The 24,915-nt window shown below is 36.2% G+C and overlaps 1 protein-coding gene across 1 annotated transcript in view; it reads left to right on the top strand.

The window, feature by feature from the left end:
* The window catches only part of NDFIP2 (Nedd4 family interacting protein 2), a 65,066-nt gene that overhangs the window by 26,507 nt on the left and 13,644 nt on the right, over positions 1-24,915 (top strand). The window contains 4 exon segments of the mRNA XM_067713094.1: positions 9,458-9,623; positions 13,618-13,751; positions 16,681-16,774; positions 24,713-24,837. Of these exon segments, the coding sequence (XP_067569195.1) occupies positions 9,458-9,623; positions 13,618-13,751; positions 16,681-16,774; positions 24,713-24,837 (519 nt within the window).

Genomic DNA, 24,915 nt, shown 5'->3' with positions numbered 1-24,915 from the left:
CTGGAAGGAAATGGTTGCAGTTAGAGTTTACTAGCTCTTGTTTTTTATTCTCATGCCTGAATAGTTTTGCTTTTAAAACCTCTTGAATGTTCAGATTTTGATTGCTAGAAGGGGGCTAATTTTAATATTATTACTATAATTTAATATCTGAGATTCACTTCTCTATTATGAAGTATACTCTTTAGCCAATTTTGCTTTTTAAACTTTACCAGTTATGACATTTCCTGACTTATTTTGGTGCATGCAGGTAAAAAACTTTCTGGAGAATCTGTCAAAGGGTTCTTATTTAATTTGATTATGGAAACAGAAGAGAACCTTTCATTACAAGTTGCCATTGTCATTATATTTATCATTGTTTATGTTGGATAGGATATGTTGACTGAAATAAACATGCACGACATAAACGTTGTGAGTTCAGTTTTATTCAGGGACCTTACTGAGGACTATAGCCTGAGAGATAGCCTCTCAGCTCCGAGGAACTGCTCCAGAGAGGTAAGGGAGGAGCCAGGATGCCTATGAACTTTATTTGCTGGGAAAACCAGGTAGTCAAGATAAAAAGATTACTGCTAAGCACAAAGAAGACATCTGAAGTGAATGATTTTGGTGCTTTTCTGTGTATGGGAAGATGCAAGAATCTGAGGTCATTTGAAATGTTTTCTTAGATACGTATCTTAACTATCTAAGGGCCAGTATATCCAAAGCACAGAATGTTTCCTGTTTTTCACCATCCTGAATCCCCCTCAGGGTGCGCTGTCCCTGGGCCGTGGCAGTAGCTAATGGCTTTATCCTTACAGAACTGGAATGGCAGGGAACATTTATTTCTTTACAAATACCAGTATGTTAGCTTATAAAAATCAGAACACTGAGCTATTTTGAAAACTCAGGGTTTGAATAGTTTTGTAAATTCAAACATTATCATTAAAATTTTCTTCTGCTTATAAAAAATGCGTAGGGGCACCTTCTCCATCGGGGTTTGTAAATTATGGCCCCCAAACCAATTAAGGAAATCTTAAACCCTGGAATTGCTCTGTATCATTATTTCCACAGCAGTTTTCTATATCCTCTAAGTGGATAATCTTAGCTTATTTTATTGCCCACCTTTGACACAGGCACCCTGCCCAGGAGGAGGGCCAGGCTGGTTGGGAAGCAGTTGCAGTGCCAAAGGAGAAAATTATCCTGACCAACATAGGTAGTAGGGTGGGCTCAGTCCCACCCACATTACTGTGAATCTATAATGAAAGAGGGATGGAAGGGATTTGAGGGAGACAATCACAAGTCTGCCACAGATAACTTAATTGCTTAAGACCACAGCGTAGTCATCAACAAATATATCTCAAAAAGCTGCTTGAGTTGTAGAGGACAAAAACCCAAGTACTGGCCAGATTTGAAAAATGCAGTCTTTTAAAAGTAAACTTGTGGGAGGGAGGGAGACGCAAGAGGGAAGACATATGGGAACATATGTTTATGTATGACTGATTCACTTTGTTATAAAGCAGAAACTAACACACCATTGTAAAGCAATTATACCCCAATAAAGATGTTAAAAAAAATAAAATAAAATAAACTTTGTACATGCAAAAGAAAAAAAAAAGTAAACTTAAAATATGTTATGTAACACATATTTTGGTATAAAACCACGAAAGATGAGGCTGAAGCTGAACATCTTCCTATAATAAAATATATAGACAGCTATGGCGTACATTATGGTCTTTTCATGCTCAATTCATGTGTGCTAGATTGAGAAATTAGCGGGAGACCAAGAAGGTAAGTGGGGGATGGCAGGGAGCAGTGCCCCGTAGACAGACAACCTTAGATGAAAGTATGAGAAATTGCCAGCCCAGCCGCTCAAATATCTTTTTCTCCTTTCTTTTTTTTCTTTTCTCTCTTTTTTTCCCTTGGACTATGATCTGTGTTAAGATCATATTGACCTATTGCTAAAGAGGCATAATTATAGGGCAGATTTGTAAATATGTATTTTCTTAGGTAAGATCTGAGTAAGCTAAATAGAATTTTGAAAAGTGTATCTTTCTGTTGATATAAACATTTAAGAATAAGGTCAAGTATTTGTCATTTAATTAAAGGACTATGAACACGACTAATGAGCGTACCATATAGAGGACTTTGTATTCAAAGAGAGAATCTTAGGATCTAGCCGATTTACATTGCAGTTTTAGCATATAAAAAGGAATTTAACTGGAGGCTGAATTCTTCTGAAAATAGCAATTTATATAAGATCTTTATCCCATCTGTTTGGTTTCTTTGTTCCTTGGAGGTCATTGGGATGTAAATATACTCTACCTCTTTCTCCTTTAACTTACTAAGGTAATAACTAGCTGTTACAGACTTCACAGTACTTGGGTTATAGCAAGGTTATTTCTCCAGTCTTTCCATTTTATACTGTTGTGACTGGTGACCTATATTGCGTTTCCTTTTAATTTTAACCAAAGTTGATTCCAAATACTTTGGAGCTTATTTTTGTAGTGTTCAGCAAGACAGACATAACCTCCAGTTTTGTAGAGCTCTTACTTTAGCTGGAAAAACAGATTGTAAATGAATGAGCACATAAATAATTGCTATTGTAGTAAGTGTGCTAAAGAACAGGGTGCTTTAAGATTGTGTCCTAATCTACTTTTGAGAGATAGGAAAGATTTTCTTGAGGACTTGATTTTTTAAAAAAATGTATTTATGGCTGCGTTGGGTCTTCGTTGCTGAGCGGGCTTTCTCTAGTCGCGGCAAGCAGGGGCTTCTCTTGTGGAGCACAGGCTCTAAGGCATGCAGGCTTCAGTAGTTGTGGCACGCGGGCTCAGTAGTTGTGGCTCGCGGGCTCTAGAGCGCAGAGTCAGTAGTTGTGGTGCACAGGCTTAGTTGCTCTGCGACATGTGGGATCTTCCCGGACCAGGGCTCGAACCCGTGTCCCCTGCGTTGACAGGCGGATTCTTAATCACTGCGCCATCAGGGAAGTCTGAGAACTTGATTTTAAGCTAAGACCTGAACTGTGTGTAGAAGTCAACTAGGCAGTGCAGTATGGGAGGAAAAGAATTGTACATAAAGAGCCTAGAGCCCCTTTTTAGTATGTGATTATGTTTAATGTTGTTTTAAGAAATGAATTAATGAGTGGGTATCTAGGTCAGAAGCTCAGAAGAACTGTCTAGTGTGGCAATATAAATTTGGTCTTATGTTCTTTAATCACTCTGTTGCCCCATTAATTATCCCTCTCAATTTTTCCTTTAAAAAAACAGATACAGTTCCTCATTTGCATTCTTCACATATATTTTTCCTGTGGTTACAGTTTCAGATTGTGTCATTTTTAATAGAAAGTTGTATATACATAAACCCAGGGAAGGTATTATAGTGATATTACATTTTCTGTGGAAAAAGCTTTTTTATCATAGGATATAGTGTTAGGTACATTGTTGCCTGTGAGACATGCCAAACCAGAAATTAGAGGACTTTTGCATTTTGGTTTTATTTATTAAAAATTAAAAAATTCAAAGTAATTTATGCTTAGGGTGAAAAATCAAATAGTAGAGAATGATGAAATCTCTTCCCCACCTGCAGCTCTTTGCTGTTTCTTGTGTGTCCTTCCGGAAATTTTGGTTGCCTATATGTACTACACAAATAATCTCTTATTTATTTATTTATTTATTTTGGAATTTGTAGGAAAAAGCTTTTTAAAAGAAAGTTTTACTGAAATATAGTTGATCTACAGTGTTGTGTTTATCTCTCTCATTATTTAAAAAGACTCAGTTATACTGTATATATTCTTTTGCACCTTTCTTTCAGTTGACATATCATGAGCAGACAGTAACAGTTTAAAAATGAAGTAAGAATCCTTTTTGTTTAAAAGACACTTTGTTATGTCTTCATAAAACATCTGATGATACTTGGTTTTTAACAGTTGTTTTGCAGACTTGTTCAGGTGACAGAGCATCTGAAGCCCACTGTGTTCCTTGTAGAACACCATGAAATAATGATATTCTCTCATACTAACAAGAAAGGTTTTTATGAGCAGAAATATGCCTGTATTATATTATGAAATATAAAACTGTAACCAAACTTCTGTACTTCCAAAAGAAGAAGCTGAAAATTAGACACGGCAAATATTTTTCCTTTAATATTTACTTGTTGCTTATGCGCTCTTTCCTAATCATTTGTATCATTTTCGAATCATTTGCTAATCATTGCTTTATCATAGGCTAGTTCTCAGAAGAAAGGTATCCAGAGACAGCAAAAGTTTAGTGGAAAAAATTTGGTGGGGAGTAAACCTCAAATTAAGATTCTGTTCATTTGCTTAATGGTATGTGTGTGCGTGAGGACGACTGCTGTAATTTAGTGTTATTGGTAGAAAATCTAGCTCCCTGTGCTAAGCAGCACTGTTTTGTGGGACGCTGTCTTCTGAGCTATTGGTTTTAACACTTGGGCTGTTTGTAGAAATTTCTTAGCACCTTATCCCTAGCAGCATAGATAAGGTAGCTCACTTTCTTCTTGGGTGACTAAAATGGGTAGCTTGACTCTACAGATTGATTTTACTGCAACACATACCTGTTAGCTTCTCTAAATCAGGTGTTAGATAAGGCAACATTGAATGATAGAGGCTACCAGAGGTTTTTTTCTAGAATCATGTTATCTTAGAGTCAGAAGGAACCTTTGTCATCTACTAATTTTGTACAAAGGCCAAGAGTCCCATTATATGTCAGTTGACCGACCGTACAATTTTTTTGAGAATGAACGGGGTGGAGAAAACGCTAAATTGAATGGGGCTGTGACACAACAGGTGTAAAGTGGGACAGTCCTGGGGAAAACAGCTGTATGGTCATCCTAGTTATAAAACAGTCTTGCCAGATAGTCAGTCATACAAAATCTGAAAGGACTTGTTGCCCCACAGAAAACCTAGTACTCTAAAAATTAAAAAGTTCTAACTAAAAATTAAAAATTTTTTTTATTGAGCTAAAATTTATCTCCTTGCAACTACTAACTCCTCTTCCCAGTTTTGCCCTTTGGTAATAAATGTAGTCAGAATATGGCAGTGTACAACATATATTAGTTCTTTAGAAACTTTTTTAAATAAACAACTTTAGAGATAGCTCGGTTTTTATTTCCCAAAAATCTTACAGTTCTGCCCTGTAGTTCAATTTCTGTGCCCAAACTGAAACAAAAGAAGAGAAAAGAAATGAGAAGAAAGGTGAAAAAAAGACCATACAACTGGCTAACCTACCAGGCCCTGGTACAGGGCACTGTTCACTAAACAACACTTGACTGCACTTCCATAATTCTCATCTTGGTATGTTTAGAAAACATTCACTGAGATCTCTAGCTTCTCAGAAATAAAGTTTCTAGTTATTACATTAGTATTTTATCACCTTAAAATAGAATAAAGGGATATGTATAGGAGACACGCCAATTAAAGTAAAAGAAACAATAGTTTATACACAGGAAGGCTAGACCTCCAGCTAGCTAATCATAATGATTACAGTTTCCTTATCATTAAAAATACTTAATATACATCTATAAAAACTAGCGATAGATAGATACGTTTAACAAAGCCCTCTTGTCATCCTTTTACCCTTCGGACTAAAAAACTGTGGTTTAGTGTGCAACTTTTCATCACCCTGGTCACTAGATTAAAGATATTTTAATTTTCACGTGCTATTGCCCACATTTTTTTCCAGGAGGCTCATAAATAGGACAAGCTGGGAGGATAACTTTTTTTTTTTTTTTTTTTTTTGGCTTGCGGGATCCTAGTTCCCCAACCAGGGACCGAACCCTGCTCCCTCTGCAGTGAAACCGCCAGGGAATTCCCTGGGAAGATAACTTTTGAGGTGATGTGTGGATGGAACACAGAGCCTGGTTCATTACTGAATATATGTAGGTCCCACCCCACTCCTCCCCCACCCTTTTTTCTTGCTGTTTAGGTAATTGTTATAGAATGTAAAATAGAACCATTTAACAACATAGCAGCATGATTAAGGAAAAATTTCTACAAATTGGCATTGTCTAATTTGATAAACATGTAACTTAATTTGAACCCTTGTAAGAACTTAGGTAAAAGGCAATCAAATGTCGAAAAAATTAAACAATAGTCAATCTAAGAAAATGGAAATTCTTTTCCCCTGCATCGGCAGGTGGACTCTCAACCACTGCACCACCAGGAAAGCCCAAAATGGAAATTTTTATTCGAGCCAGTCTAAGGATTATAAACCGGGAGACAGTCTTTCAGAGAGCTCCTAGGGCTGTTCTGCTGGTTAGAGGTCAAAGCACAGTTAGTTATTTAAGTTTTTGAGACAAAGTAACATATTGGCAGTTTACATAGTGCAACAAGGTGAGTAGTGGGGTCATTGTGGCTCTTTACAGAATTGAGAAAGGAATGTTATCTCCTAAGGAGTTACCTTGCTGGCACCAGATGGAAATTAATTTTTTTGAGTGAGGAGGCATTCCTGCGTCTTCTAAGGGGATCTAGTTAATGTATAGTGCAGACGTACAATGCACACTAAAGGGGAGGGGGTAGTGCCTCAAATGGCAGAAAAATTTTTATGTTAAAATTTTTCTTGTCCTTCCTTAAAAGTAATTTTGTCTCATCACACAGTAGGTTAATTTATGGAGACACCAAAGATATCAAAATACAGTGTTGCATTTAAAGTAAATTGGAAGTTCTATGCTACAGTGGGTAGAGATTGTTGACTGAGTTATTGGGTTTTACGGTTAACACAGAGCAACTGTTCACTGTAATATATATATATATGGGTTTTTTTTTTGGCTGTGCTGTGTGGCATGCCTGGATCTTAGTTCCCCGATCAGGGATCGAACCTGTACTCCTGCATTGGGAGTGCGGAGTCTTAACCACTGGGCTGTCAGAGAAGTCCCCTATATTATAATTTTGTAAAAATAAAACTGGAGGTATTAGGTAAGGCAGTTGAAATAAATTGGTGTGTTTTATAAGTTCCAAAGCTTTACTTCTGAGATCATATGTAAAAGTATCTGTAGTTATTCTTTTTATTGTAGTTATTTGAATATATTTTGACAGGTTTAAGCAGAGAGTTGGTCATTCTGGGGAGCGTATTTGTATATTTGATGTGGTAGGAGGTGTTTCCTGTGAGGAACTAGAGGAGAGTTGTTTGTCATGTAGGATTTTCTCTTTAGTACATTTCATCTACATTTGCAGTATTAATAGTAGATATGGAAAAGTGGCTTCCTCTTTTTTGACACCTTCATTATTATTTGTTTAGTAATATTAATTACTATATATACTAAATATACTAATATATTCTAAATTACTAAGTATATGCTAAGTATTGATCTGTACTTTATTTGCCTTAACTTGTTCATCTGACATTTTTGCTCTTAAAAGTGTTGTCAAAGATGACTACATTGGGAATTCTCCTGGGTGCCTTGTAATGGGAAACAGAAGATGCTTTATGACACCAGGGCAGAGTGTTGCTATTCAAGAGGGTGCTCATTTAGTGCCTACTTGGAAAAGTGCTGCAAGTAAATAAATGTAAAAGCTCATACAGAGTTGACTTTATGCTTATTTGACCTTAGAATTCAGTTTCTGTGAGTGGATGCTATTGTATCAACTTTGGTGCTGTTGACTGAAGAAAAACACATAACCTAAAAATTGCGAGTTATGTTTTATTTGAGGACCGTACTGAGGATTATAGCCCCAGAGACAGCCTCTCAGATAGCTCTGAGGTGCTGTTGCACAGAGGACGGCGAGGAGCCGGGGTGCACTGGAGTTCTTGCTGGGGTGGTGGGGGAGAGTAGGGCATGAGAAGATTACCGCTGATCACACGAAACAGACATCTTAAGTTAATGATTTCAGGGCTTTTCTGTGTATGCGGAGATGCAAGAGTCTGGGCTTATTGAAATTGTTCTTTAGATATGCTTCTTAACTATCTAGGGCCAGTATCCTGTTTCTCTCCATCCTGAGCTCCCCTCAGGGTGCACTGTGTGGGGTTGGCTGCAGTGGCTGATGATTTGATGGTGGGCAACATTCATTGTTTACTGGAATGGCAGGCAACATTTTTTGTCCATAGTGTTATGGAAAAAGTTGTCTTCTTAAACTTGAGATGATTTTAGGTTTGTTTATACTGTTTTGTTAAAAGTTATAATACCTTTATGAACTCCCAAAAGTGTTTTGCTAGTGTAATCGCTTACCAAGACACATGCAGACAGCAGTGAAGTAAATTGACCTCCTGTTTTACTTGGCATATTTAAAAAAATTCTTTAGAGGCAAGTGAGTGACTACTTATTGGACTGACAGAGTACCACATAATTTCTGCTTTTGAGTTTATAAAATAAAGTATATTAAATAAAAGGGAAGAAGGGTGGAACTAGTATTTGTTAAATGCCTTCTCTGTGTTAGGCATTATGCTGGATGATTTTCAAATATTATTTTACAATTCTGTGAGGATTTTGGTTGCATTCAGAACTTACATATGGAGACACTGAGGTACAGAGAAACTAAGTTTATCGAAGCTCCTAGAAAGTGGAGTAATAATTCGCCTATTCTTTCTAAAATCCAAAAATGCATTGTATCACAACACACAGATTTGCTCTGTGACAAAATTTCTTTCCCTCCCTCCCTCCCTCCCTCCCTCCCTCCCTTCCTTCCTTCCTTCCTTCCTTCCTTCCTTCCTTCCTTCCTTCCTTCCTTCCTTCCTTCCTTCCTTATAAATGAAGTAAGAGGTGTGCAGCCACACTGCTTGGGTGTGATTCGTGGCTTTACCCTTCCTAGCTGTTGTGATGTTTGGCAAGTTACTCTAAGTCTCTACACGTCCAGGGTGGTTTTGGTTTGGTTTTTTTTCTTTTAATCTGCCAAATGGGGATAACAGTCTAATAGTCTCTATCTTACAGGTTTGTTGTGAGGATTGAATGAGTTAAGTGATAAAGATCTCAATATAGTATCTAGCATTTCTTGAACTTTCAATAAATTTGTTGTAATGACGTTTTTCAGAATTTTATGTGCACACTGACTTATTTTGCTTTATTAGTAATTCTTTTGGTACTTGGGAAAACCTCCTCAGAGTATTCCACGTTTTTGGAATGTATATATATTGTTATTCTATTTCATTAATTCATTTTACATTTCTAGTTATTTTAGATACTAGTGTAATAGATATGGTATTGTGGTTGTATTAGAAGTTTTCTTTGCAGTACACAGTGACTGATGCGTGGTAGACAATATTTATTGTAGGATTGAGAGAACTTGAATCTATTTGTAATCATGACTTTTTTCCTCTATAAATCCTAACAATTTGAACTTCATCCTTATTGTAAAGAAACTATAAAAATTCTAAACTTCTTATTGACTGATTATGTCTCTTAAAAATTTTGTTCATCTTTTTAAATGCTATTTTACCTTGTTTTTAGCTAAAAAATGATTCTTTGCCTGAAATGATCTGTAAAAATTTTTTTTTAAGTTGATTCACATTAATGTTTTCATTTTCCTTTGTTCTCTTAGCTTCACAATGAAGAGGATAATTCAGAATCATCTGCTGTAGAGCAGCCGTCAACTTCAAACCCAACACCACAAAATGTGCAGGCTGCTCCTTCAGCATCTGGACTTGAGACTGACTCTTCTCCTCCACCTTATAGCAGTATTACTGTGGAAGTACCTACAACTTCAGGTATTGTTGTTTTTAGTGTGAAACAACTAGTAATGTTTTTTGTTTTTTTTGTGGTACGCGGGCCTCCCACTGCTGTGGCCTCTCCCGTTGCAGAGCACAGCTTTCGGACGCGCAGGCCCAGCGGCCACGGCTCACGGGCCCAGCCGCTCCGCGGCATGTGGGATCCTCCCGGACCGGGGCACGAACCCATGTGCCCTGCATCGGGGCGGACTCTCAACCACTGTACCACCAGGGAAGCCCTAGTAATGTTTTTAATAGCTCGATTTTTTGTTTTGTTTTTACCAGTATGGTTTTGTGTAATTATCAAGTCTGTTAATGGGCTTCTTCGGTTTTATGATTATTTTAAAAAAAGTTTTTCTAAAGGTAGTTTATAAAATATTTCATAGATTACCTGTCTCATTGTTTTAAAAATTAATTTAAAAGTGTAGCTTGTTAAACTTTCTTATGCTTACTAGAATCCCTTCCCAGTGGATTAGCCATATAACTTTTGGAAGAAATAACCATATATACATATATATTCATGCACACATATAATGCATACACACATGAATATATAAACATACCCATGTGTGTGTGTTTACTTATATAGTCGTAAACAAGGTATTATTGATGATGAATGTGAGAATGTGGTAAGTACATGTGAATGGAGGTGAAGCATACACATAATGTCCCCCCCACTCATGGTAATATTTCCTGGATACAAGGCAGTGATTACTGCTTGCTACTCATCCTTGATGTGATTACTGCTTGCTACTGCTTGATCTCATCCTTGCAGGTCATTCTGAAGAACTACCCTCATCTATTTCTCTGGTCACAATTTGTATTTTCCCAGTAATGCTAAGTTAATCATTCTATGATGGAAGATGCTGAGAGTGAAATTGCAATCCCTTTGTTGTGGCTACTGTTGCTATTGCTGTTTAACAGACTACCTCAAACCTAATGGAGTAAAATAACAATCATTTATGCTTGTTAATTCTCATGGTTTGGGGGGAATTGGGCTTCTTTATGAAGTTCTCTGCTAGGGTCTCATGTGATTGTTGTCTGATGGTGACTCTGGGACTGGAGGTAATTGCAGGCTTCCTTACTCACACGTTTGCTGGCTGATGCTAGGGCCTCAGCTGAGGCTGTTGGCCAGAACAACTATATGTGACCTCTTGTTGTGGCCTGGGCTCTTCACTGAATGGAGGCTGGCTTCTAAGAACAAGCATTCTGAGAGAAAGCCAAATGGAATCTGTGACATTGCCTCAAAAGTCACAGTGTCACATCTGTCACATTCAAGCTGTTAGAAGTGAGTCACTTAGGCTCTATTCAAGATTATTGAGGAATTAGTCTCCATCTCTTCATGGGAAGAGTTTCAAAGAGTATCACCACCACAACTGTATACAGCCTCTTCCCTCTACCACCCTCTAGAGCTTCTCCTTTGACAGTCTGCCCCATTTCAATAAATGGCTCCAACAGGCCAGAAACCTGGGAGTCATCTTTTTGGTACCTTATTGTAAAATTACATGGTTTTTCTCCTTCAATTTTTGTTGTAATGAAATGTATTATTAACAGATTTCTTCTTTAAGCTAATCCATCCCTTTATTCTTAGAATAAATTCTTTTTGTCATCATGTTCTAGTCTCTCCTGGATTTAAATTTGTTAATATTTTTTTAGAGTTTTTGTGGCTTTATTAGTGTGATCTATGACTTTATGTGCTGTCTTTTTGGTTTGGGTATTAATATTATGGAAGCAACATAAAGTGAATTGAGAAGCTTCTCATTTTTCGGTGATCTGGAATAGTTTTGATAATGTAGCATGACATTTTTAAAGGTTAGATAAATTTCAACTGTGAAACAAGTGGAGCCTGGTACCTAGAAGTTCAGTTATTCTCACAGTCTCCTCTGTGATTTCTGGTCTTTTTAATTTTTTCACCTGTGCTAAAAGGCCATTCCTGACTATAATTGAGCACAAGAACTGAGTAATTCTAGAATTTGGGGTTTCTGTTTAATGAAAACTGTTGATATTATTTTTCTTCAGCTTTTTAGTCAGTGCTGTTATATTATAGGCATGGGCAGTGCCCGTTTTCTGTGGAGATTATGTTCTTCGGTAGGTCACCTTATGGCTGCTTTTATAGATCTGAGCAACGTCAGTTATAAAAGGTGACATTTGCATAGCGTTGCACAGTTCACAGAGTCCTCTTGAATACTCTTCTATTTCGTCCCATAATAGCAAGTAATAGCCTCGCTGGGTCAGTTTTATGGATGAGAAAGTGGAACTTCACAGTGCTTAAGTGATTTGCTTGAGGTCACATAACTTCTAAGAAGAGGAGCTGGGATTGGAGCTCCCCAGACTTTAAATTCTGTGGTTGAGAACCAACCACTGCCTCAAAGGGTAGAAGAAAAGTAAGGAAAATTAACAAGTGAAAATTAAAGGTGCTCCTTCCCAACTTTCACCTGTTATTGGTGGAGATATTTTTTCTATCTTGGGTCTTAAAATTTTTCAGAAACTTACACATCTATTTTTAATGTAAGGATCTCATCTCCTTGGATATATATATATGCCATTGTTCCAGTTTTAAAAATGTATAGTTTTAATGTTATTGTTTAAATTCATAATCATGGTTTTTACTTAAATTTTGCTTCTACTCCCATCTTCAGAATTAAAGAAATCTATTTACTTGACGGTATATGGTGTTTTTACATCCTAATAATAAGTCTTTTCTAAGAATTTATGACTCTTGTGACTTTTGGTGGATAACATTCAGTATTATACTCCCACTAACCACTTCCTGTTATTAGATTGAAAATTGCCTAACTTCAGATCCTTAGCTCTTATTGATAGCATTAAAAATACTTATTTTAAAACCTATGTACAAAAAAAACCCTATGTATATTAAAACACAACAGGAAAAATATTGCTGGAGTGCAGTGTTTTTTCATGTGGAAAATGCAAGAAAATCTGATAAAGATAGGTAAAATTGTAAACAATGTGGAAGACGTAAAAATGCTGTAGTTATGATGGAGGAAACCACAGAGGTGATGTCAAACGTTGTGGTGTGCACTACTTTTAGAATCTGCCTGTTTTTTATGTCGGTGATTCTAGCGTAAGTCTAATCAATTGATTGACCTGTGTGTATGATTTTACTTATACCAAAGTTGGCAATAAATGATGCAGTTTTTTAAAAAAATTAGCAGTCTATATTTAATACTGCAATATACTTCTGGAGATCATATTTCAAAAATAGCTTAAAAATTGGGGAGGGAGAAATTCTTCTAAAAAAGAAAACCTAAAGAACTAGGTAGATGGGGGGAAAATGGGAGAAGGGACAAGAGTAAAAAAAGAGTTAAAAATCATCAATCTTTTAGCAAAGAGAAATACTGAGTTTTCTTAGGAGTTGTTAAAATTGACCTGTGTAGAAAAATTAACGTCTTATATATTATCAAGTAAATATGAGAATAAATAAATAATAAAGTATTTGGAGTCAGGATATCCCTGGCTTCTGCCGCTTCTTGATTGTGTGAGACTGGGCAAATCACTTAACTGAACCTCAGAGTTGCTAAGGTTAATGTATTTAGCAGTGTTATAGTAAATGGCTAGTGCTGTTTCAGTGTTTGTTACCATTATTCCTGATATTTTTACTTTTTGTCTGTGAGATTATGGGCAAATAAAGTCTTTGAGCATAGCAGTAGGAACGTAGAGGATGCTCATATATGGTGAGGTGAGTTTACCTCCTTTGTGTTGCCCACATTTTCAGAGTCTCATTCTTGATGTTCTTGTTTGGTATATCAGCCGTTAGATGACATTTGTCAGTTCTTTCTCTTGATAATAAATATAGGACTAAAATAATATATACATTGTAGTAGTAATTTATATGTTATATAGCTTATAACATAGGACGACAAATAGTGATAGTCTTTAGTGGCGTTCTGTACCTTATTAAATTACGTTCTGGCTATAAACATAATATTAGTTTGTTTTAATGGTTATCTTTTTTAAAAATCCTTTTCTTCAGATACAGAAGTTTACAGTGAGTTTTATCCTGTGCCACCTCCTTACAGTGTTGCTACCTCTCTTCCTACGTATGATGAAGCTGAGAAGGCCAAAGCTGCTGCAATGGCAGCTGCAGCAGCAGAAACATCTCAAAGAGTAAGACAATGTTATCATTTCCTTCTGAGAATATTATTTGTGTTAATTGATATGTATATTCAGTAATATCAAAAGTAATTCTTTGTGCTTGTAGTGTTTTTAGTATTTACTACTACTTATTTGTGTCATCATTTTTTGGCACTCTCCTATTTAAATTTACCTTCTGCATTCCTTGACCTTCTCATTCGATTTTGAATGGAATTTTGGCCACCGCAATGAGAAGCCTGCGCACCACAACAAAGAGTAGCCCCTGCTCGCCGCAACTAGAGAAAAGCCCGCACACAGCAACAAAGACCCAATGCAGCCAAAAATAAAAATAGAAATAAATAAATTAAAAAAAAGAAAAAAAAGTGATGTCCTATGATAAAATCTCTTGGACTGGTGTTTCAAAAAGAGTATGAAATTTTATATTCTTGCCATCATATTGACAGTGTTTTTTTGGCCTTCTACTGTGCTTTAATGTTTATTTCTTGAATTAACTTGAAATGATATAAAAATTCATTAATATGTATTTGATCATTGCCAGTTATTAAATTGACCATAAGACCATAAAGATATATGATTGCAGAGTTGAAGGGATCTTTTTGCCTAAATAATGAGCAATATGGTTTTGAAAGTCTTTTTTTTTTTTTTTTAATATGATTATTTATTTATTTTTGCCTGCGTTGGGTCTTCATCGCTGTGCGCAGGCTTTCTCTAGTTGCAGCGAGCAGGGGCTGCTCTTCGTTGGAGTACGCGGGCTTCTCACTACAATGGCTTCTCTTGCTGCGGAGCACAGGTTCTAGGTGCGCGGGGGGCTTCAGTAGTTGTGGTGCACGGGCTTAGTTGCTCTGCGGCATGTGGGATCTTCCTGGACCAGGGCTCGAACCCGTGTCCCCTGCATTGGCAGGCGGATTCTTAACCGCTGCGCCACCAGGGAAGTCCCTGAAAGTCTTTTTCTTTCAGAAAAGCAATATCTGTAGTGAGACTACCATGATCGCATGGAAAGAACATTGGTATCCTGGATTTAAGCCTGCCTTGACCTAACTAATTATGTGATTTGGGCAAGGCACTGAGCTTCTCTGAGCCACAAAATTGAAAATTAACACCCAACTGAGGTTATGTATATGTAACATGGAGATAGTGAGTTTGTAAATCAGGTCATGTCAATCATTTGATCAAAACTCTGTAAGACCTCCCAGTTCACTCAGTAAAATCCAGGGTCCTTTAGTGGACTCTGGCTTTATTTCTTCCTGTTTTCTCTCTTATTCACTGTGGTTTCAACCATGTTAGCCTCCTTACTATTTTTGTAACATGCCAGGTCTGATTCCCTCTTAGGAACTTGGCACTGGCTTATCCCTCTGCCTAAAACACTCCTCTATGAGATATCTGCATGGCTCTCTTACCTCTCCTTTAATTCTTTGCTCAGTGTCACCTTAATGAGGCTTATGCGACCACCATATTGAAAACTGTAGCCCTTACTAAACATTCTAAACATCCTTTCCTTACATTTTTTTCCCTAAACATCCTTTCCTTACTTTTTATTTTTTGCAGAGCATTTATATACCTTTTGTATAAGTAACTTATTTATTATGTCTTTATTTATTGTCCAGCTCCCCTCACTGGGATATAGGCTTCAGAAAGGCAAGCATCTTTGTTTTACATACATTCATTCATATATCCCAAGTACCAGGAAGCAAAGTCTTATGTAGAATGGGTATTCTATCAATATTTGTTGAATATTGGAGGCAATTAGTGATAACAGACTTTGTACGTGCTTCCAGAGAAGTTTCTCGACATTTATAAGCAACTACAGTAATGTGTTTGTATATTATTTTTGTACACAAAAGTATTGTACTATATAAATGATTTTTACTTAATATATTTTGGAGATTGTAATTTATTTTTAAATCTTTACATTGCTTTTTGATATACAATAATTTATAAATACAATAATTTATTTCATTGATCTCAAGAATTATAAACGGTCTGAGATTTTAGCCTACTTGCAAGGTAACTGATTAGCTTGTCACAGTTTTGTGGATGCTTACAGAAGACACAGGACTGCTGGGTCAGAGACAGGAGCTTTATTATTCACAGCAGTAGTAGTAGCCAGGGTATTAGCATTTTCTCATGGCCGTTTCCTGAGCCTCAGGTCCTGCAGGGCAACTCAGAGAGGGCCAAGCGATGCCTCTGCTCGCAGTGTGGAACTCTGAGTTCAGGGTAACCCAATATTTTCTAATGGCCAATAAGCATGCCTACATCTCTGCTCTGGAGAGAGATACTATTTCTCCCTCCCAAAGCCATCTACTATATAAACATCCTTGAAAAGATAATACAGAAAAAACGTAGCCAATGCCTCTACCTGGGAGACATGTAGAAACATGAAAGACTCACAGAGAATTATCTCCTGACAGTTGCCCACTATTGATGGGCATTTAGATTGTGTCTAAGTTTTTGCTCTTATTAACATTGCTGTAGTGAATTATCTGTAATACATCATTTCTTATAAGTATATTTCATGAGCTGGAATTACTGTGTCGGAGGATGTGTACGTTTTAATTTTTGATAAATATTGCCAAATTGCCAACCATAGAGTTTGTACCAATTTAGAGTTCACCACTGATTATGAAAAATCCTCTTTCCATTTGACACTGATGCAGCAGTGTCACATCAATCTTTTGTGATGTCATTTTCATTAATTCGATGTTATTCAATTTTTATCTTTTTTTGTGTTTACTCTTTTTAGGGGTGCCCATGAAAAATTAATACTTGCTAATGTTTTTTGAGTACTTATTATGTATCAGATACTGTACTCATTATCTCATTTTGCCTATACAATACATTGAGGACATTAGATTTTATTTAAATTTTTATCTTTATACTTAAGATAATAAAGTTGTAATTATCAATAGTTTAGTGAGCTATTCTAATAGTTTATGTTTTACAGATTCAAGAGGAAGAGTGTCCAACAAGAGATGACTTCAGTGACGCAGACCAGCTCAGAGTGGGTAATGATGGGATTTTCATGCTGGCGTTTTTCAGTAAGTGAAAACTGAAACTATTTCCAAACTATTTGTTTGCATTTATTGGTTGTGTATGTATTTAAAGTAACATAGACAGTGAGGGAAGGCAGATATTGTCAGTGTGTGTCTTACCTTGTTTAAAATGTAAATTGATCCTGACATTTAACTAGCTGTGATCATATGATACAAATCCTAGAATTTGTTAAAACGCTTATCAGGAAACTTTGTATTGCAGTTATTATGCTAGATGCTGACTGTAAAGATATATATATAAGCATATTTAAAGCTAAATATGATTTTGTATGTGAAATGCTGCGTGTCCATTTGGGGCTATAGGAGCATGTATAACGAAATGATAAATTCTGCTTTTGGAGCAGAGGACTTCCACTTGAGTGTCTTTAAACAGGAGGACGGTTGGAAAAGGAGATATTCTGGGGAACTGGAACAATGTGATTTGAGACACAGGAGTATGAAGTTCTGTCTTATTTGTGCAGAATGGCGAGTAATTAGAAGACCAGAAACCGTAAAATTTTAACTTTTTGCAACATTCTTAAATTAACATTTGACTTTATAAAGTAGACTTAAGCTACTTGTGGAAAGACTTCATTAGAGTCTTCATTATTTCAGTTCCTATCTCAGGAATGGCACATAGTACACTCAGTACATAATATTATGACACTCAAACTGTTTAAATTGATAAAATAATTTTTGGAAACCCAGTATTCAACTAAGTACATTTATTAGATTATGGTAGGGTTAATTTCTGCCCTCAACCTGGTTAAATGACCACGCTTTCATACCTTCTTTGATAGAATGCTGATTTAATTTATTTCAGCTGTAGAGTTAATTTTGAAGCTAGAACTGAGGAATATTTTACCTATGTAAAGTACCACATTCAACTTTAATAACAGACAAAAAAAAAATAGACAAAATAGAAAATACATACTTCCTAAGTTGAGTTACTTTTGAGTCTGAAAATTCCCTTACCTTTTCCTCCATTTTCAAATGGTTTCTTGCTTCCTTTCCTTATTTCATTTCATCTACTGAAGAATAGTAGTTGAACCGCTCAGAAATGTGTGTGTGGATGGGCAGGCAGTTACATTTTTCTCTTCAGATTTACTAAATTATATTCAGGTTGGCAATCAGCTAATGTATATGCAATTTTTTTTTTTTTTTTATGTTGTACATGGGCCTCTCACCGTTGTGGCCTCTCCCGTTGCGGAGCACAGGCTCCGGACGCACAGGCCCAGCGGCCATGGCCCACGGGCCCAGCCGCTTCACGGCATGCAGGATCTTCCCGGACCGGGGCACGAACCCGTGTCCCCTGCATCGGCAGGCGGACTCTCAACCACTGCGCCACCAGGGAAGCTCCCTGTATATGCAATATTTATGTCTTGTGGTTTTAGTTATAATTTGTAGTTAGATATGATGTTAAGTATGATGAAAAGGAAATGAACACTTTGGCTACAAATAACTCTGTTTTGTACTGTTAGTCTAGTGAACTTTAATTTTTTTCTTAGTTTAAGTTCAACCTGGTAACCCTTTATATTAATAACAGGCTTCCCACATATTTTCTTTACAAAAAGAGTAGCATAAACATTAATTCCTTTCATGGTTATGTCTTTTAAGAAATCTTTATTGGAAAAAGAAAGAATTTAAATTTATTGTAGTTATTTGTAGTTAGTATAAATACCTGTTGCTTAGCAATAAAAACATGTTATTTGACACCATCTAATTATTTGACTCAGAGCTTAGTTATTATCTCTCCATTTCTATATTTCACTTAACCATGCTATCTTCTTATCAATCTTTATTTTTTAGATCTGACAGCATTTCACTGATACACCAGTGTTGTAAATGCACAGTAACCTAGGCACAAAAATACGGTTGACCTTATTTTTGGCCACTGGTGCTACATTAATTAATATGAATATAAATATTTACATTTAATATATTAATGTAAATTACCTGCCTTTTATTACATTTTTACTAAATTATGTTTCTACAGTTTATATCTTTATGCTTCCTATTCTACAAATACTGCACCAGTATTATAAGAATAAGATTATAAATTATTTTTCACCTTCATTTCCTGATACATTTCTTTGGGTAGGGTGTAGGCCAGTAGTACTTCAGTTTATTTGCTTTAATGAGCATAGATTTATTTGTAGTCACTACCACCTAGTGGCTGTTCTACAAATTGCAACTTGCTATATTTTCCAAACTCTAAACTATCCAGTAGCTATTGTCTATGTTCTGTTCTATTGTCTATTTCTAAGGTCTGGAAATAGATTTTCTTTAGCGTGGTTTATAATTTAAGCATTTCAGGTTATACAAGTTGTGCAAATAAAACTGCAGTGATTATCAATAAGAATATTTCAGTTAAAACCTTCTGTCAGTTTAATTCTTTCCTTCTCTGTTTTCAATGTCTACAATTCAGTCTCTTACCACATGTAACCCTAAAAAAAGGTTTACGCGTAAATTTGGTGAGATAATTGCTTGTCCATGTTCAGAAAATGTAAAGAACGAAATGTGTGTATCCCCTGATAATGTTTTGCTTCTCCTAATCCCTTGAAGTGTCACTGAAAAATGCCTTATGTTTGCCTTATGTGCTTGTATCTGAGCATACTTTTAAGAGATTTTGTCTCTAAAAGAATGGAATAGAAGTCAGTTATATGTTAGTTAAAAGCTAGAAATTAAGGTTTGGTTCGTTGGATAATTGACGTTCTGTGGAAATGACCTTGAACTCTAATGCTTAAAAATGTAATGGATTCTGTTTAGAAAACTTTTCTAAGGTTTAGCCTTTTGTACTGTGTGTGAATCTTCACATCAGCATGCTATAGTAATAATTAATCACCGGCATTATTCCCATTTTAGACTTGAGGGAAACATAATTTAAAAGATATTAAGTTACTTGTACGTAACTTTAAAAAGAATTAGAAAGGTGTTTTGAAACGTGAATTCTGATTTGTAAGAAATTGCCAAACTGTCTTTCAGTTCTGTTCTGCATTCCTACCAGCAGTGAATGAAAGTTCCTATTGGTCTGATCCTCGTCAGCATTTAGTATTAACAGTTTTAAAAATTTTAGAAATCTAGGGCTTCCCTGGTGGCGCAGTGGTTGAGAGTCCGCCTGCTGATGCAGGGGACACGGGTATGTGCCACGGAGCGGCTGGGTACGTGCCATGGAGCGGCTGGGCCCGTGAGCCATTGCCGCTGAGCCTGTGCGTCCGGAGCCTTTGCTCTGCAACGGCAGAGGCCACAACAGTGAGAGGCCCGCGTACCACAGGAAAAAAAAAAAATTTAGAAATCTAATAGTTGTGTGGTAGTATCTCTTTGTGATTTAATTTGCATTTCCCCAACGATTAGTGATCTTGAGCATCTTTATTCAGTAAATTCTTTCAAGTACCTACCATGGATGAGTCATAAAAGTGACAGTTCTTAGAGGGGTTATCTGGGCACTACACACTGAAAAACAATGCATTGATGACTTATTCTGTTCATGTAAAGCTATGTTTTTAGATGAGGTCACATACTGTAAGTGAATCCAGAAAGGGGGGACATCTAAGAATTATAACTACACCTTAAGAAACTCATAATATTTGTGAACATTTTATTGAATTTGTTCTGTTCATAAGAAAAATAATTTTGTCATTTCATTGCTTATAATTTAGTGGAAATGTCTTAAAATTAATAAATTTTTAGCTTTATGTTTTTCTCAATGGCTGATAGTTTAAACAAAGAGAATTGCATGAGGATAAGATAGGAATTTGCCTTTATGCAGTTCAGAATCAAGTATAGTGAAACTGATTATTCTTTGGGAACTTACTGTGTTTGAAACCTGGTGCATTTATATATAATGAGGATTTTTCTGTGATAAAAAAATTTAATAAGTGCATAATGTTAGTATATTGGTATTCATTCATTTATGATACTCATTTGTTTATTTTCAAAGCAAGTATCAAAATTTAATTTAAAACTTTTTAAACTTTTCATTTCGAAATCATTTTAAATTTAGGAAAAAATTGCAAAAATAGTACAATTGCCATATAACTTTCATTTTCCAAGTGTTAACGTATGTAACTTCAGTCCAATGATCAACATTAGGAAATTAACATTACAAAATACTACTAACTAGTTTGTAGACCTTATTCACATTTTGCCAGTTGTCCCACTGATGTCCTTTTCTTGATCTAGGATCTATTTCAGGATTACACATTATATTAGTTTCTGTGTTTCCTTAGTCTGCCTCAACCTGGACCAGTTTCTTAGTCTTTCTTTGTTTCATAACAACTTTGATTCTTCTGAAGAATACTGGTCAGTTATTTTGCAGCATGTCTTTCAGTTTGGATTTAGCTCATGTTTCCTCATGATTAGATTCAGGTTTTGCGTTTCTTTCCTTTTTTTTTTCTTTTTTCCCCCTCAAGAATACCACAGAAATGATGTGTTCTTTTCAGTACATCAAATCAGAAGCAATGATCTAGATATGTCTTAATTACTAGTGATGTTAACTCTCGTCAGGTTAAGGTAGTGTCCGCCAGCTTTCTTCACTATGAAGTTACTCTTTTCCCCTTTATTATTTATAAGTATCTTGTGGCTATTGAAAATTTTAAAGTGTAGCCTTACTAGTTAGTGGATAAACTACAGTGTACAATATTGCCTTCTAGATTATTCTGCTAACCTCTTTGGGTAGGTGGGAGGTGTATATAATGAAAAGATCACTGGATATAGGCATAAAAGACGTGGATGCTCCAGTCCCAGCTATGCTTCTTACTTGGCTTGTGACTTTGTGTGGAGCCTACCTGTTCTCAGTCTTAACTTGTCCTTCTGTTCTTGTCTTCTTTCTTAGGCATGTATATGTTCACCTGCCTCTACTACACATTATTTCTTTTATGGATTTTACATACTTAAGGTTTAGTGTACAATTTATTAAATTCTCTTTTTTGACAACTGAGACAGACATGTCCTAGAGGATCCAGAATTGAATGCTTTGCTCTTTCTGTACTGTAAAGACCTCTTCAGCTTTACTTCTATTTTGTAGGCCAAGGGGCATAAAAAGTGAATCTATTTATACTTCAGTAGTCACAACTTCTCTGTTTTCCTAGTGCTTAAACCAATTAAAGATGATTAAGTTATGCATTTGTCTATTCAGGCTGCCATAACGAAAAACCACAGTCTGGGTGGCTTAAACAATGAAAATTTATTTTCTCACAGTTCTGGAGGGTAGAAGTCCAAGATGAAGGTGCCAGAAAATTTGGTTTCTGGTGAGGGTTCTCTTTGGGCCTGCAGTTGGCTGTCTTCTTGTGGTGTCCTCACATGACCTCTTCTCTACATGTGTGCAGAGAGAGAGAGCTTTCTCGTGTCTATTCCTCTTCCTATAAGGACACCAATCCTATTGTATTAGGGCTTCACCCTTATAACCTTATTTAATTTTAGCCACCTCCCTAAAGGCACTATCTCTAAATACAGTCACACTGGAGGTCAGGGCTTTAATCTATGAATTTTGAGGGGACAGAGTTCAGTCTATAACAAATTATATCACATGAGCACAATTTATAGGAATTCATACTGCTGGCGGAGAGCATAAAGAAAACATGGTGGCTCATTAACTACTTTTTTGTTCTTTTGAATCTTATTTCTCTTTTGGCTACAATGATACATATAATAGATATCGGTAAATCTGATTTTGAAGAAATTGGACAGTGTTTAAATTATCTTTTCCCCAAAGCTAAACATACACATACTCAGGTGAAAATACACTTTTGGAATGTTTTGCTGTTTTGGGTTTTCTCCATCAGTGCCTCCTATGTTTCATAAACACGACATGCTTGCAAAATGATAGAATGTTTATAGCACACTGAGATAAAAGAGTAAGGTGCTCAGGACTGGTGGCAGTCTGTCCTCTGCCCCAGACCTCACCTGCCTGCCCTAACGGCTGAGGAGAGACATATCTCAGCCTGTCATTAACACATAGGTAGCAACCAGTTGGGAATCTCTACTGCTGTTTGGTAATATAAATTCTTTAGTTTAAATAGATATAAAATTATTTTTTGTTATGTGCTTTCCCTAACCTAACACAAATATTAGCCAGTTTGATACAGAGTGGCTATGTGCAATAGATTATTCTATAATGATGGAAATATCCTATCTCTGTTGTACAGTACGGTAGAGAGTAAACAAGCTTTATTTATAGTAGTGTCTCTTGAAATTGTTTTGCAGGAAAGATGGGACCTAGTCTGTAATGTGAAGAGATCATTTTGTATGGGTAGTGATGATGGCTAGCATTTTTTTAGCCGTCACCGTGTGCCAGCTTCTGTACTATGCTTAAGCTCTTTACTTTCTCACTTAATCCTCTTATCAATCTTGTGAAGTAGGTACTTAAAGATCAGAGGACTGTGGCTCAACAGAAGTCAGCAGTGAGTCCAAGGTCATATATCTAGTGAGTGAGTACGATGTGACTCAAACACGAGTCTCTTATTTCAAAATTGATTTTTCTGACTATCACACCATATAGTACAGTTTCCCATAAATGATCAAAAAAGCTGCGGCTAGAAAGTATTAGGAAGGAAGAAATTAACAGGAGTAGGGGCATTACTTCGAAGAAATAGCCATTTCATTTAAACTTATCCTAAAATGTTTCCTCTTTGTCTTTAGAATTCTGAAAAACTAGAATTTCTCTAGGTAATTTACTTTATTCTCCCTGAGGCTTGGTTTGGAGATATTTAGGGTAAGAGGCTGGGCACTGAACAAGATTTAGGTTCAAACTGATCTTTAGTTTTATTATTATTACTATTATTATTTTGATGATGTTGCTGTCTTGGATGTAAATAAGGTACTCTGATTATATCTCAAGGACCTATGTCAGAATGGTTTCTGCTATGAGAAATAGAAAACCCTTACTCAACTGTTTTAAATAGTTAGGAGATTATCTCACAAAACAAGAAGTCCCTGGATGAGCAGACCTCAGGCACAGACCATATCAGTGCTGTGGCTCTGCTTTGCTTTACTTCGGTTTTCTTCACCCCCCCACTATTTGGAGTGATGGTTTAATCCTCAGGCTGATAGCAAGCTCCCTGCAGCAGTTCCAGGCATTACAGTTAAACGTGATACCCAGTGGAAGAAGGGCCTTTTCTTCTATTCTTTTTAAAAAACTTTCATTGTAGAAATTCTCAAACTAGACAAGAGTGTAATAAACATCTGTGTATCCATCTCCCAGCTTCAACAATGATCAATTCAAAACCACTGTTGTTTTACCTATATTCCATCTTCCTTCTCCTTGCTGTGTTTTTAAGAATTTTTTCAGAAGTCCTATTAAAAAAAATTCACTGGCAAGGGATTTGGGCCTTCTGTGATTTTCCCAGACAGGACTCACCTTTGGGGGCTAAGTATGGGGTCCAGCCTTTCCTAAAAATACAGGCTCTAGAGGTCGGTGGGTTCCTGGGAAGGGGAACAACAGGTTTTGTTAGGTAAGAAGAGAAGGCAATGAACAGTATCTGCTCTGGGAACAATAGTTTATAATTTATTCGGCTCATCTTTAATATTGCTTTTTAATTTGGCTGGCTGATGATGGCTTAGACTAGACTTTTTGGGTAGGATCACATGGGAGCTACATTGTGACCTAATTTTTAACTGGTTTAAAAATGCAGCTTCAATAACAAATGTATGTATAAAAGAAAAAAAAATGCAGTTTCACCTTTTGGTGATAAGCTGTAAGGTATTGATTCTTGTTGACCAAACTGACAAGAAACCAAGCTTACCCACTTGTTAATGTATAGTAAATAACTAATACATTTGCAAAAGGTAAACTATAGTCTATAAACAAGACTTAATTAGTACAGAATTAAGAGAAAGAACTGCTGTTTCCATTGAGTTATGAAGTATTATTGATGTTTATATTATGTCTCTGTTAATTTGTTTCCAAAGTGTGGTCTTTAAAAGAATTATTTCTCTTGCTTTCAGTGGCATTTATTTTCAACTGGCTTGGATTTTGTTTATCCTTCTGTATCACCAATACCATAGCTGGAAGGTATGGTGCCATCTGTGGATTTGGCCTTTCATTGATCAAATGGATCCTTATTGTCAGGGTGAGTGTCTTGATAGCCTCTATCACTTTTGTCTCTAAAATTAAAATACATAAAATTTCCTATGTGGTTCACAAATGT

The sequence above is a fragment of the Pseudorca crassidens genome, chromosome 18 (genome assembly GCF_039906515.1).
Source record: "Pseudorca crassidens isolate mPseCra1 chromosome 18, mPseCra1.hap1, whole genome shotgun sequence".
Classification (NCBI taxonomy): Eukaryota; Metazoa; Chordata; class Mammalia; order Artiodactyla; family Delphinidae; genus Pseudorca; species Pseudorca crassidens.
Note: the sequence above shows the minus strand (reverse complement) of the source record. Positions and strands in the feature narration are given on the sequence as shown.